At 43.0% G+C, this 12,764-nt stretch overlaps 1 protein-coding gene across 3 annotated transcripts in view; it reads right to left on the bottom strand.

Moving 5' to 3' along the window:
• The window catches only part of Ssh1 (slingshot protein phosphatase 1), a 72,169-nt gene that overhangs the window by 35,485 nt on the left and 23,920 nt on the right, over positions 1-12,764 (bottom strand). For 2 of the 3 annotated variants that reach the window (XM_004636275.2, XM_023720928.1), the window contains exon 3: positions 3,171-3,274. In XM_004636275.2, coding sequence (XP_004636332.1) covers positions 3,171-3,274 — 104 coding nt within the window. Of the gene's footprint in view, positions 1-3,170; positions 3,275-12,764 lie in introns of those variants that run through there. The other variant, XM_023720929.1, reaches the window with a different exon arrangement.

The following is a 12,764-nucleotide window of genomic DNA, read 5'->3' as shown; positions in this document are numbered from 1 at the left end:
CCCCCCCCCCGTGGAATTACTTTTCTACAAATGGGAATTAACCCTCACTTGTACTCAGCTCTGCACAGTGATTACTGAGGGGACTGTGGTTCACCCTGCAGACCTGATGGTAATTCTAGGGAGAAAAGCGCCTGATGTAAAGTAGTCCGTGCCTATGCCAAAGTCATTTGCTGACCATCCCCAGACAGCCACGGTCTTTCTGCCTTCCTGAGTTCACCGTATTTCAGGCTTCAGGAGCAAAGCAGCCTACTGGCCAGGGCCTTTCTCTTCAGGCACCTGGGCATTCGAGAGATGTGGGAACTGGTTTCACTTGGGTTTGCTACAAAGTGGTTTTGTACTTACTTTCCCAATAAGTGCAAACACTACACACTTGCTTAGCAAAGCTTAGGCACTCACTTAGTTGTATATATCACAGCTAAGACATGAATGATGGATAAATTCCTAAGGGGGAAGAATAATTAGCGGATTCAGGAATGATGTTTCTGAGTACAGTTTTTTTTGAGGCCTGAACATGCCCTCAGGGCATTTCTGGTTTGGCTGGAGTATCTGGGCTTGAACCAGTGGAAGTTGAGCCTCATTGCATTTTTAAGTAGCTTTTTCTTAATTTTAAAATTTTATTTATGGGGCCTTCATATTGAGCTACATCACCAGACTTTTTAAATTATTTATTTTGAGAAAGGATCTTAAGTTGTTGTTGTTGTTTTTTTCCCTCAGTCATGTGCTTACAATGGGTCCTGCCTCTTCCTTCCTCCCTCCCTCTCCTCTTCCTTCTCCGCCTTCTTCTTCCCCGTCTGTCTGTCTGTCTGTCTGTCTGTCTGTCTGTCTGTCTCTCTCCACTAAGTTATTCAGCTGCTCACTTTGGGCTCCAACCTGTGGTCCTCCCCCTTCAGCCTCCCACAGTGCTTGGATTATAGGCATGTGCTACCATACCTGGCTTATGTTGTATAGAGTCTTACAATAGTAGAAGACTCACTGTAGTAATACCTAGTCATTCATGTAACACAGCACCTACATGCATAATTTTACATTTCTACATTTTCTAAGGAATTTGATGCCTTTTATAAAAATGAGGAAACCAAGGCTCAGAAGTTCCCTATGAGTCAGGTATAGCAGCACACACCTATAATGCCAATATGTGATCAGTTGAAACAGAAGGATTGGTTTGAGCTCAAGGCCAGCCTGAGCTACATAACAAGACCCTATCTCTTAAACAAAGAAGTTAACTATGACTGCTCAGTAAGTCATAGAAGTAGATAAAGAAGACAAATTTGCCTGGCTTCAAAGCAAATATTCATTCCACAAAGCATACTGCCTCCTTGTTTAGCATAGTTATTTTCATAGCTTAAAACAGGTTTAATCTTGATTATAGTATGAGTACGTGAAAATGTGACCTGAGCAGTGGTATTTGCTATAGATTCTAAGGTCTGCAGATTCTAAGGCACAGATTTCTAACTTGGGCACTCAGCTCCAACATAAAGCGGCACGACTTGAGGTTAAGCACAATAAAAACAAAAGTAAAACAAAACTGATCACAGACTAAAAGAACACTAGCCCCATCACTCAACAGTTTCAACTGCTGCTGTTCTGGAAGGTCCACAGGTCAGACATTCAACCTGGTGTGGCCTGTCTTGAAAGGTTACAGCCTGTTACAAACACCCCCGAGGAGGCCAACGTCTACTGAACTCCTCTTTTCAGACTGCCTTCAGTTTCACAGCCTAAGAAATGCAGTCTTATCACTACATGGGTGTTTCTTGCTAATTTGTTTTCAGATCTACATTAATACTCAGTTTGATTCATATTATTATATTATTATTACTAATAATAATTTGCAGTGTCCTCCTGTTTGCAGCCTCCCCAGTGCTGGGATTACAGGTGTGCGTCACCAGCTCAGCATGCCCGGAGGCAGGGCCAGCATAGTGTGCACTATTTGGGATCAAACCCTGGTCACTGCACTTGCCTAAGCAGGTGCTTAGTCCACTGAGCTATCTCGCTGGCCCTTTCTACTTTATTATTTTTAAGAACTTTTTTTAAAAAATTATTTTATATAGGGTCTCACGACGTAGTTCAGACTCATAGTGGTCCTATCTCAGTCTCCCCAGCGCTGGGATTACAGGCGTGCACCTCCACAGCATGTAGTATCAGGGATCGAACTCAGGTCCCTGCACTTGCCAGGAAGGTGCTTAGACCACTGAGCCACCTCCCCAGCCCCAACCCCACTTTACTCCTTCTGTCCCATTCCAAAATCCAGAACTAGCCACTACAGATTAAAATACCATCACTCATACTACTCACAGTGTGAGCCAAAGGCTCGTAAATAAATTTTCCCAGATGAAATGGCTTTTCTTTTCTTTTTAATATTTATAGCTCACTATATTTACCTATTATGACAAAGCAGACAACATTAACTCATTCAAAGAAAATAAAGGATTTTCTTTTTTAATTACTGGTATTGATTTGGGATTCTTTCCCAAATCACATCTTTTTATTAGTATACACTGATAACACATATTACTGGGTTTCATTCCGGCAGGTTTGTACATGCATATAACATACTTTGATCATTTTTTCAGCAGTTTTTTTACCTCTTACCCACACTCTCCTCTACTTTCTCATTTTGGGGGGGTCTCAAGGCATCTCTTTTGATCATATCCATTCATTTTACTACTTGCTCTTATACCCCCTCCTTGTTCCCTTCCACTTCTCTAATAATAGTCTTCCTTCATTTTGTCATTTTTACTTAGATTCCACCTATTAGGGAGAACATATGATATTCATCTTTCTGAGTCTCGCTTATTTTGCTCAACATGATATTCTCCAGAACCATCTATTCGGCAAATGACAAAATTTTGTTCTTTACTGCTGAATAATAATAGTTCACTGTGCATGTATATCCCAATGAGGGTTTCTCCTATGCTCAGAGAAATGACAGCACATCTCCACTAAGTGCACATCACCCTCAGTGCTTACATTCCAGGGAAAAGTATCTGGCTATGGTGCATGTGAATGCATTTCTCTCCAAGGGATCCAGTAACTTAAATCAGCAGTTAATGGATAAACTGTGCATAGGAAATCACATCCCAACAGGACCCCACCCCCCACCCCAACCTTGGAAGTTCCTCCATTGGACTGAAAAGAAGACCCAAGTTAAAAGTGTCAAGGTAGAGCTTCACCTGCATGCTTGTGGGGGTGTTGAAGAGTCCGCTGGCCCTGAGGGCTGTTTCCCTGTTGTAAGAAGAGGGCTGCACCTTTCACCATGAAAAAGCTCTCACTTAGGCTGGAAGAAAAGAATTGGACCACAGTTAGAATGAATTGAGATGAAAATGGGCCAAGACATAATGCAGAGCAAAAGCGTCAACAAGGACAAATAACATATAAAATGCAAATGGAATGGAACTGCTTTTACAATTTCACACAGCATTTTTCCTGAGCCTCATCTTTGCTGAAAACTTGATGTTGCCGCTTCATAATGAAATAATGCTTCTGCTAAAACAAGCCAAGTTCCATGGGGCTCTGCATGATCAAGAGGCCCCTGCCTCCTGAACCCTAGAAGAGAGCGCACTGCAGCACTGTCTTTTCTAAAAACATAGCACTCTGATGGTAGAGTGGTCCCCTCTGTGCCATTTTTCACAGTCTTGCTATTGGCTTTGGCTTTTAAGTCCCTGACTTTTAATAATGTCCTCGCTTCCTTAATGGGATACAAGGCAAATGAAACTAGCTGTCTGTATCCTAAGAAAACTTGGTGAGGGGCTAGGGATATATAGAACTTGCCTAACATGTGTGGCCCTGGGTTCAATCCCTAGCACTCCAAAAATAAAAAAACACTAAAGAAAAAAATAGAGAAAACTGGGTGGTTATTAACTTGCAATTTAACCTAGTCAAGGTTGCCCTGTCAACCATTCCTATGGAAAAATCTCACACTGATCCACTGAATTGCTCAGTAAAATCAATCTTTGGCCTTTGCAAATATTTTAACCAACAAAAATATTTATATTCAACCTGTAACCTTGGAGCTTGCAGGTTAGTTCAGTTGTTTAAGCGCCTACTGGGGCAAACCCAGTTAGGCACAGGGAATCGTGGTTCCATCCCCACTGTGCCAGGCCGGCCCCACACCTGGGGCATGCTGAGATGGCAAATGGGACTGAACATGATGGCACGTGCCTGTAATCCCAGCATTTGGGAGGCTGAAAACAGGAGGATCACTACGAGTCTGATCTGTGCAGTGAGACCCTATACTAAATACTTAAAAAAAATTTTTTTTTTTCTCCTAAAAAAAAACCACATAAAAACAGGGCAGGCAAGGTAGCTCAGTGCACCTGAGGCAAGCACAAGGACCAGGATTTAATCCCTGGTACCACATGCTGCGCCAGTCCTGCCATTGGGGCACAGTGAGCCAGCCACCAAGAACAGGTACAGTGGTGCATGCGTGCAATCCTGTCACTCGAGAGGCTGAAAACTGGAAGGTCACTATGGGTCTGAGCTGTGTAATGAGACCCTGTACCAAATTCATAAAAAATAAAATAAAATTTAAGAAATGAAGAGCTGCATGGTGGCACACGCCTGCAATCCTAGTACTCTGCAGGCTGAGGCAGGAGGACTGCTGTGAATTAAGTCTAGCCTGGGCTACACAGTGAGTTTAAGGCCAGCGTGAGCTGCATAGTGAGACCCTGTTTCAAAACAGAAAGTCAGGGCTAGTGAGATGGCTCAGTGGTCTAGGGCACCTACTTAGAACAAGCTTGGCGAAGCACAGGGACCGCGGTTCGATCCCCCAGCACCACATGAGGGCCAGCCCCGCCCCCTGGTGGGCTGAGCTGGCCACACACACACACACACACACACACATAAATAAATAAATTTAAAACAAAAACAGAAAGTCATAGCTATTAATTATCATCAATTATTCAAAAATATCCTAAGCTCTGAAAAATCACACATAAAATATACCAAAATGATTTTGGTGGTAGGACCCTATGATTATCTTTTTCTACATTATAGTACTTTCTAAATTTCCCATATTGAACAAACATTAATTTTTTAAAATGACTTTTTGTTCACTTTTCAGAGTAATATAGAACATTCTAAGTTTTTTTTTGTTTTTGTTTTTGTTTTTGTTTTGTTTTTGTTTTTAGCTGAGTATGGTGGCACACACCTGTACTCACAACACTCAGGAAGCTCACACCAAGTTTGAAGCCAGCCAGAGCTATACAGTGAGCTCAAGGCCAGCCTGAGCTACACAGCAATACTGTATCTCCCAAATACATTAAGTTTAAGAAAATAGTTCAAATTATAGAAAATTATAAAAATATAACAACATATAAACTGGACATGATGACACAGGGCTGTGATCTCAGTATTCAGGAGGCTGAAGCAGGACTGACATGAGTTCAAGGCCAGTCTGAGCTCCATAGTGGGCTCAAGCCCAGCCTGAACTGCATAATGAGACCCTGTCTCCATAACAACACACAAACAAAACCAATTAACGTATAAATTATTTGAAGGGAAAACCTTTATGAAAAAGCAGTACTGTACTTTTAAAAATGAATTTCTGTCAGAAACACCAGAGTATTTTCTGTAATATATAGAATCAAAATTTTTGCTTCAGAAAAACTCAGTTACTGAGTCTCAAATGTAACTCTAGGTAAATGCTAAGAAACTGCCACATGAAATAGCAGTTAAAGTCAGGAGCTTCCAGGAAAATTAATCTTCTATCATAAAAATTTTCTACATTTTTTAAGGGGTGAAAGTCCCATACTAAAAATACAGACTGCTTAACTATATGGTTCTGCCCCCAATACAGGCCTTTGGGCACAGCTGGTGATTTCAAAGTTCCAACCCCTCGCAGGTGCTCAGCATGGCTTCACCTGTTCCTGCACACAGACGGCCAGGTTACCCTCCTGCTCTCCAGCCCAGGCACACACTTCTGCTGCAAGTTTTAGGTGGTGAGGAGCCCAGGACTACAAACAGTGAAGAATGAGAAGCACTCTTTCTTTGCAGTCTCACCTTCACCCACAGGAAACAAAAAGCTTTTTAGCACCCATCTGGCCAATGTAAGATCCAGGCCATCTAATTTTAGCAGGTGGCAGAATTCTCTAATATTTTTCTACTCTTAAAACCTGTCACCTTTTCCATTCCTAGAATTCCACAACTAAGACTGTTTTTAAAAGTATTCTTTTAAGACATGGATCATTTACTACTTACAAAGAGCTGTGTGCCAGGGACTCAGATCACGAGTCCTCCATTTCAGATTATGAAACTGAAGACAGCAATCAGTTCATCAAAACAGCCAGGGAAGTCTTTTCAAGGCAACATCAACCTTTTCTGTTCATGAATTTGAAAACATCTGCTCCCCATCCATACTGACCAGAAACCAGAGCATTCTGGAAACAGCCAGCCATTAATGGTGACCTTCACCATGGAAATCATGGTTAAAAATTTCCCTTATAAGGAAAAGTTTTCTTTACATTTCCTCTGGGGAAAAAATAAAATTAATAATAATAATAAGAAGAAGAATAAGAATAGTGGGGGTGTGCAGGAGACCAATACAAAAAAATAGGCTGGCTTTAACTTGTGATCACCAGGAAACCAGCTATTCCTCAGTCATAAGAATCAGAGCCCACCCTGCATAAGTGAAGTCAGGGTACAACAGTGACTGGGGCCTCGGCCTCATCCTGACCATCATCACAGGTGGTTACTGTAAAAAGTAAGACCAAACCCTGCAGGGAAGCCCAGGGAGCTCGTGATCCCATGGTGATGAGGTCACCCAGCATCCTGGGAATACAGTAAGGGGATACAGGCAGAGAAGCCACACACGATGACTCTCCAGGCCGAGATGCTGGCAGGGTGGGTAGGATGTGTGGTCAGTGATGGGATTTCTGCAAACAAAATGCACATATTTTTCATGACCTGGCCTTATGGCTTTCTGTCCCCACAGGCCCTCATGTGCCTTTGGTGTGAATGACAAGTATTATTTCCAACAGCCAGGGTGTGGCATCGTTTTCTCAGCTGAACTTCTAATACCAAAATGCACAGCATCCAGATTCATTGGCATTTAGAGTGCCCACTAGGAAAATCTTTTAAGAAATGTGTGTTGGTGGAGCTGAACATGTAGCTCCATGGGAGAGTGCTTGCCCAGCATGTGGAGTCTCTGCGTTCTGACCCTAGCACTGCAAGTTAAAATTTAAAAAATAAAAGACTCCATGTTAGTAATGGGTACACCCTTACGAGGTACTCTGGTCAAGAAAGCCATAAACACACCTACCATCTATCCCAGGCTTGGAAAGCTCAATCTTCTCACAAAAGGTTTTAGTGTTCTAAAAAGAGCCTCTGAAGGCACAGAACGTTGGACCCAGATAAAAACAAACCCACCCAAAGTCATCTTCTTTCACTGCTTTAGGAGAAACTCTGACAAGGGATTTTAAAAAAAGGTCCAGGGGGCCGGGGAGATGGCTTAGTAGAATAAGTGCTTCCCTGGCAAGCACAAGGGCCTGAGTTCAATCCCCGGTTCTGCCAAAAAATAAAAAATAATAATAATAAAAATAAATAAATAAAGGTCCAGCAGTTCCCCTTGCTATTGTCCTGATCAATTATCTTGCCTCCAAATGATTTTACCTTTGCAATACAAATAAGTTCTCAGATCCTGATTATTGGCTATTGGACCAACTTTATAAGATTAAAGTTTCTACAAAGCATATGAAATAACAAAGCCTTCAATTGATGCTCTTCAACAACTGCCAGCCCTTGCAATATAAACATTATCATCCAATAAAATTTAAAATAAATAAACATTACCATCGAGAAACTGATCCAAGGTAATGAGACAAATGAGTGATGGTCATACGTACTAATTTGGGCTGGGAACCTCTGGACTGCACAGGTATCGAGTTGGCCGAAGGAAGATGCAGAAGTCAGAAAAATAAAAAAGGCTCATGATTGCTGCATTTGTATCTCAACACCTTTCTGTTCTGTGTCTGTGGAGCTTCTGGCAGTCACTTTCCACAGGGCCCAGGACGGCAAGCAGGAGACTGTTGAGTCCCTGCAGGACTGCAGTGGAGTCCTCAGGCGATGGTCCCACCCAAAAAGCAAGTAGCTTTTGTGGCAATTGTCTTCCCCTGATATTTTGGCCTTAAAAGGCCCTTGTCACAGCATTTTGTGGTGAAAGAAGCCTATTCAGAAGGAGCAAAACAGCTGAAGTTCCTCTAATCACTTCACTCCTACGGGCTCAGGGAACAAGCAATAGGGCATGCGTTCAGAAGCAGAAGGGAACACGAGCCAGCAGCTGAGAACAAGCCCCAAACAGAAGGACCCCATCGTGGTTAAAACTGGCATATTGAAGGATGTCTCTTTCTTTCAAATCACCATCTATCCACCCAAGGAGATGTGGGCAGTATCTTGCCCCATTTGTTACTCTACATTTTCTTTCTTTCTTTTTTTTTTTTTCCATAATTTTATTGAGAGACAAATAGCAATGAGACAGTTTCAAATCAAATTGGTAGGACAGTTTCAATAATTAACACACTGCATACTCTCTTTACATTTTCAAAAATACTTTTATATTCTGAAAATGCTTCAGTCATGGTAATAGTCATTTAAGGGGTTGGTGACACTTCACGGGGGACATTCCAGGTGCAAAGAGCCACGTGTGTTAGCATGAGGAGCTCAGAGAGGCATATAGTGTCCAGGCAGGCCAGGACGCCAAGGATAAGCAAGGTTCTGACCCTAAAGGGCTGATGTACAATACCTAAACCCATCTTGCAGGACTGGGGATATAGTTCAGTGGCACAGTGCCTACCTGGCAAGCGCAAGGAGCTGAGTTTAATTCCGGTACCAAAAAAAAAAAAAAAAAATCTACCTTGTAAGAGCTTCCAAGAGCTATCTGTGCTTTTAGATCTTTTTTACTCAATAAACTGAGATCAGGATATAAATACCAGCATGCAGGGCAGAAAGGGGTAAGTACTCCAAGAAAGGAATCCTAGTAGGGTCTACAGAGCTAAGAAAAGAACATTCAACCGGCAGATCTCAGAATACTTTGTGAATAAGGCAGCACTGGGTAGAGGCTTCTGAGAAGACCTTGTCTGGAAGCTTCCCTCTGCTTCCAAATGGTCACTGAATCTTCACTGGAAGACTAAATGAATCACACATTGTCATTATTCTTATTTTGCAGAATATGAAACTACAGCTTGCCCAGAGTATATATCTGTGTAAGATGGGACGAGCTTCATGCCTATCTGTCCCGCACCCACCTTTTTAACCCCTGGAATGCCATTCTTTCTGGTCCACAGTGGACATCTGGGCCATTCTGCCGCTGTCGCCTCTGCCCATGCTGCTCTGGAGGCTGGCTGAAGTATCACTGGTGTGACCCCACTAGGCATACCGCCTCCAGGAAGCCAGGACTCAGATCCTGTCTTCAGTCTTCTTCCTGACATCTGAATGCATCATGCACAGGAAGCACAGAAATGACTCAGAAGAGCACAATCTCAAGACGAGAAGACTTGGCATCTGTTCTCCACTTGCCCAAGAGATGACCAGCAGGGGCAGAGGAGCCACACATTACCTACCTACTGCCACCACCAAGCTGACGTACAGCACATGTCACTGGGTCCTTCTGCACTGAGCAGGAATGCTTAGGAGCTCTGGGAGCAGCAGAATCCTACTGATCCAGAGGACCTCTTCAGATAGTCTTCACAAGACTAGTATTCCCCCCACATGGACCACGTTCCAGACTGCATGAGGCGCTCAGCTAGGCCATGTCACTGACTTCCTGCAGCTTGGCAGCACAGGATTATTTTTCCACAGAACAAATGTAGGAAACCAGCCAAAGCTTGTGAATTACAATCTCCAGAGCAACCTTTTGGTAATTCTGGAGCACATCAAAGTTTAAGGAAACACAAAGCTCTAGTCTGGGAATCTATCTTCGGTGTAGGGGACTGAACCCCTGGCTTCATGCATGCTGAGTGCTAAGCATATGCTCTGCCACTGAGCGATGCCCTGGCTTCTTGGGTTCCAAAGTGTGTTCTACTACATGTATGTTCTGATAGCCCCTCACAGGATATTTGGTACCTAAACAGCCGGATACTGGAAGAGCATGGAGTACAGGGTGAAACCAGGCCAACCCAAACACCAAGAAGAACGAAGAGAACTGTCCTCTGAGAAGCGGCCACGCCTGGTGGCGCAGGGGCGGGCCGTGCTACTTAGCAACTTCAATCCTCGGAGAGCGGGAACAGCGGGTGCAGAAGCATTGCAGCTACTCACATGCTAACGTTACTTCATGTTAAAGTTTTAGGTTTCTTATGCTGTATCTCACCAAAACATTCATGAATGTCCCTGACTTCTAACACTGGCTACACACCTGAACAACCTATAGAATCCCTATAATGCATTTATGCCCAGGACCTACCTCAGCAGAGACTACTTTAGAATCTCTACCTTGAGTCCTGGCATCAGCTTTTTAGAAAGTTCTAGACATGTTTCTGATGCTTACCAGTATTAAAGACTCTGAGCTCATTAATAGCAGAAGATACACGGTTTCTGTTTCAGAAAAACACCATATACCTGGCTGCACAATAAATATTTCTGCTCCCAAAAGGTAACATCAAGAAACATCCATCTCAGGAGGAAAGGAACACAATTCAATCCCATGAAGGGAGGTCATGCTAGGACCAAAAACCAGTATCTTCCTTAAAAAAATCAAAACAGATATTAGCTGATCACACCTGCAGTCAATTCTTCCTCAGTATCCACACTGACTGTAAGCTGGACTTTCCTATCCCAGGAGCAGTACTCAGTCACCCTTGACAGTGTTTCCAGTTCTCCTCCTCCTCTCTGTTCCTCTGTGGGCTTGATCTAGATCTCTCTGTCTTATACAACCACTTCTAGGTGAACCAACACCTCCCTAGGAGATAGCTAGACACAACCTGATTAACTGGCCCCATGACCTTTAGCCCCTTTGTGGAATGCACAGATATCCCAGTAATCACCTCTAAACTATACAGTAACTTGCTTTGTCCCTGATTGCTTAAAACTAATTATGGTAGCACATGCCTATAATCCCAGCACTCAGGAGGCTGAGTCAGGAGGATCTTTGTAAGTTTAAGACCAGCCTGGGTTACAAAGTGAGCTCTCAAGGCCAGCCTGAACTGCATAGGGAGACCCTGTCTCAATAAGACAAAGACCAAAAAAACCATGAATTAACCCTCCCTGCAAGAAACCTGTTTGTACAATCCCTGAATCTAAAAAGGTGCTGGCCCACAGCACTCTCTTCCCATGGGCTCCTGTGGGAAGAGATTTGTGCACCTGTGTGTGTGGCCTCCAGGAAGCCATGTGCCCACCAGAACTTACAATGACATCTTTATTTCCACCAGTGTCTCTCTAAGATCCTGAATGGAAACAATCACCAATAAAAACACGTGGTCCTTGAAGAAGAGTAGGATAAATAGATACTATGAAGGGAAGTCTTACCAGTGTCAAAAAACCAAAATGCTACCCTCCTGACAGGAAAAACAAAACAAAACAACACAACAGAGGTTATCTAATAATGGCACAGGCTCCTCTCCAATCAAATACTTTCAGTCACAAATGTTCTCTAATGGAGCCCATGCATTACAGTGACATGACATGACAACTGTGATGACAGACAGAACTTTGATAAGTTCTGCTGTTGAAAACTATTCTAGCAGATATTGTTCATCCTTGAAAACTCTTGAGATACTGCTCGGCGTGCTGGTGCACACCTATAATCCTAGCACTTCAAAGACTGAGGTAGGAGGATCACTGTGAGTTTGAGGCCAGCTTGGGCTACACAAAGTTCAAGACTAGCCTAGACTCCAATTAAAACCTGTCTCAAAAAATAGAACAATGGCAAGCATGAAGTTCAGTTCCCGGCACCAAAAAAACAAAACAGAACAGACAACAATAATACCTCCCCCCAAAAAAACCCTGAGAGGTAGACCAAGTAGCTATTATTATACTAATTTGTGCCTAAGGAATAAGGAAGTCACTTACATGTTAAAATTTTAGGATTTCTTATGCTGTATTTCACCAAAAAAATCAGAGACTATATCTGAAGTATAGGTTATATAAAGGGCCCTCACTTGACTATACTAGTTCAAACTAACTGAACTACTTTTCCATGGATGGTGTTAACCTTCAACTGTACTTAACTCTGTATAAGACTGGTTTACCCTGCGGAGATGGTGGTGATTACAGAAAAAAGAAGAACCAATATAAAGTTGTCACTACAGATGGGTGTCAATGAGCATCCCAAAGAGGAGGTTCTGCTCATTCTGCTTATATTAACAAGTATTTACTGAGTGTCCACTGTACCCAAAGAGTGCTAATCCATGGGAATTCAAAAATGAACCAAACAAGGTTTCTGCCCTGGAAAAAAACCTGATTCGTGGGTCAGATAGGCACAAAGTGGTAGCACCAGTACAATGCACTAAATTGCGTGGGAAGTCTGAAGGGCTGCAGGGGAGTTCTCCTGGAAGAAATGAGACTGTGCTGTGCTACAGGGGGTCATACAACAGCAGGAGAGGAAGAATACGTGTGCACCCTGCAGTGAACAGCGAGAGAGTGAGAATACATGTGTACCCTGCGGTGAACAGCGAGAGAGAATACGTGTGTACCCTGTGGTGAACAGCGAGAGAGTGAGAATATGTGTGTACTCTGAGGTGAACAGTGAGAGAGTGAGAATACGTATGTACTCTGCGGTGAACAGCGAGAGTGAGAATACACGTGTACCCTGCGGTGAACAGCGAGAGAGTGAGAATACA

Source organism: Octodon degus, unplaced genomic scaffold, assembly GCF_000260255.1.
Source record: "Octodon degus isolate 3935 unplaced genomic scaffold, OctDeg1.0 scaffold00079, whole genome shotgun sequence".
In the NCBI taxonomy this organism is placed as follows: domain Eukaryota; kingdom Metazoa; phylum Chordata; class Mammalia; order Rodentia; family Octodontidae; genus Octodon; species Octodon degus.
This window is presented reverse-complemented; position numbering and strand designations above follow the sequence as displayed.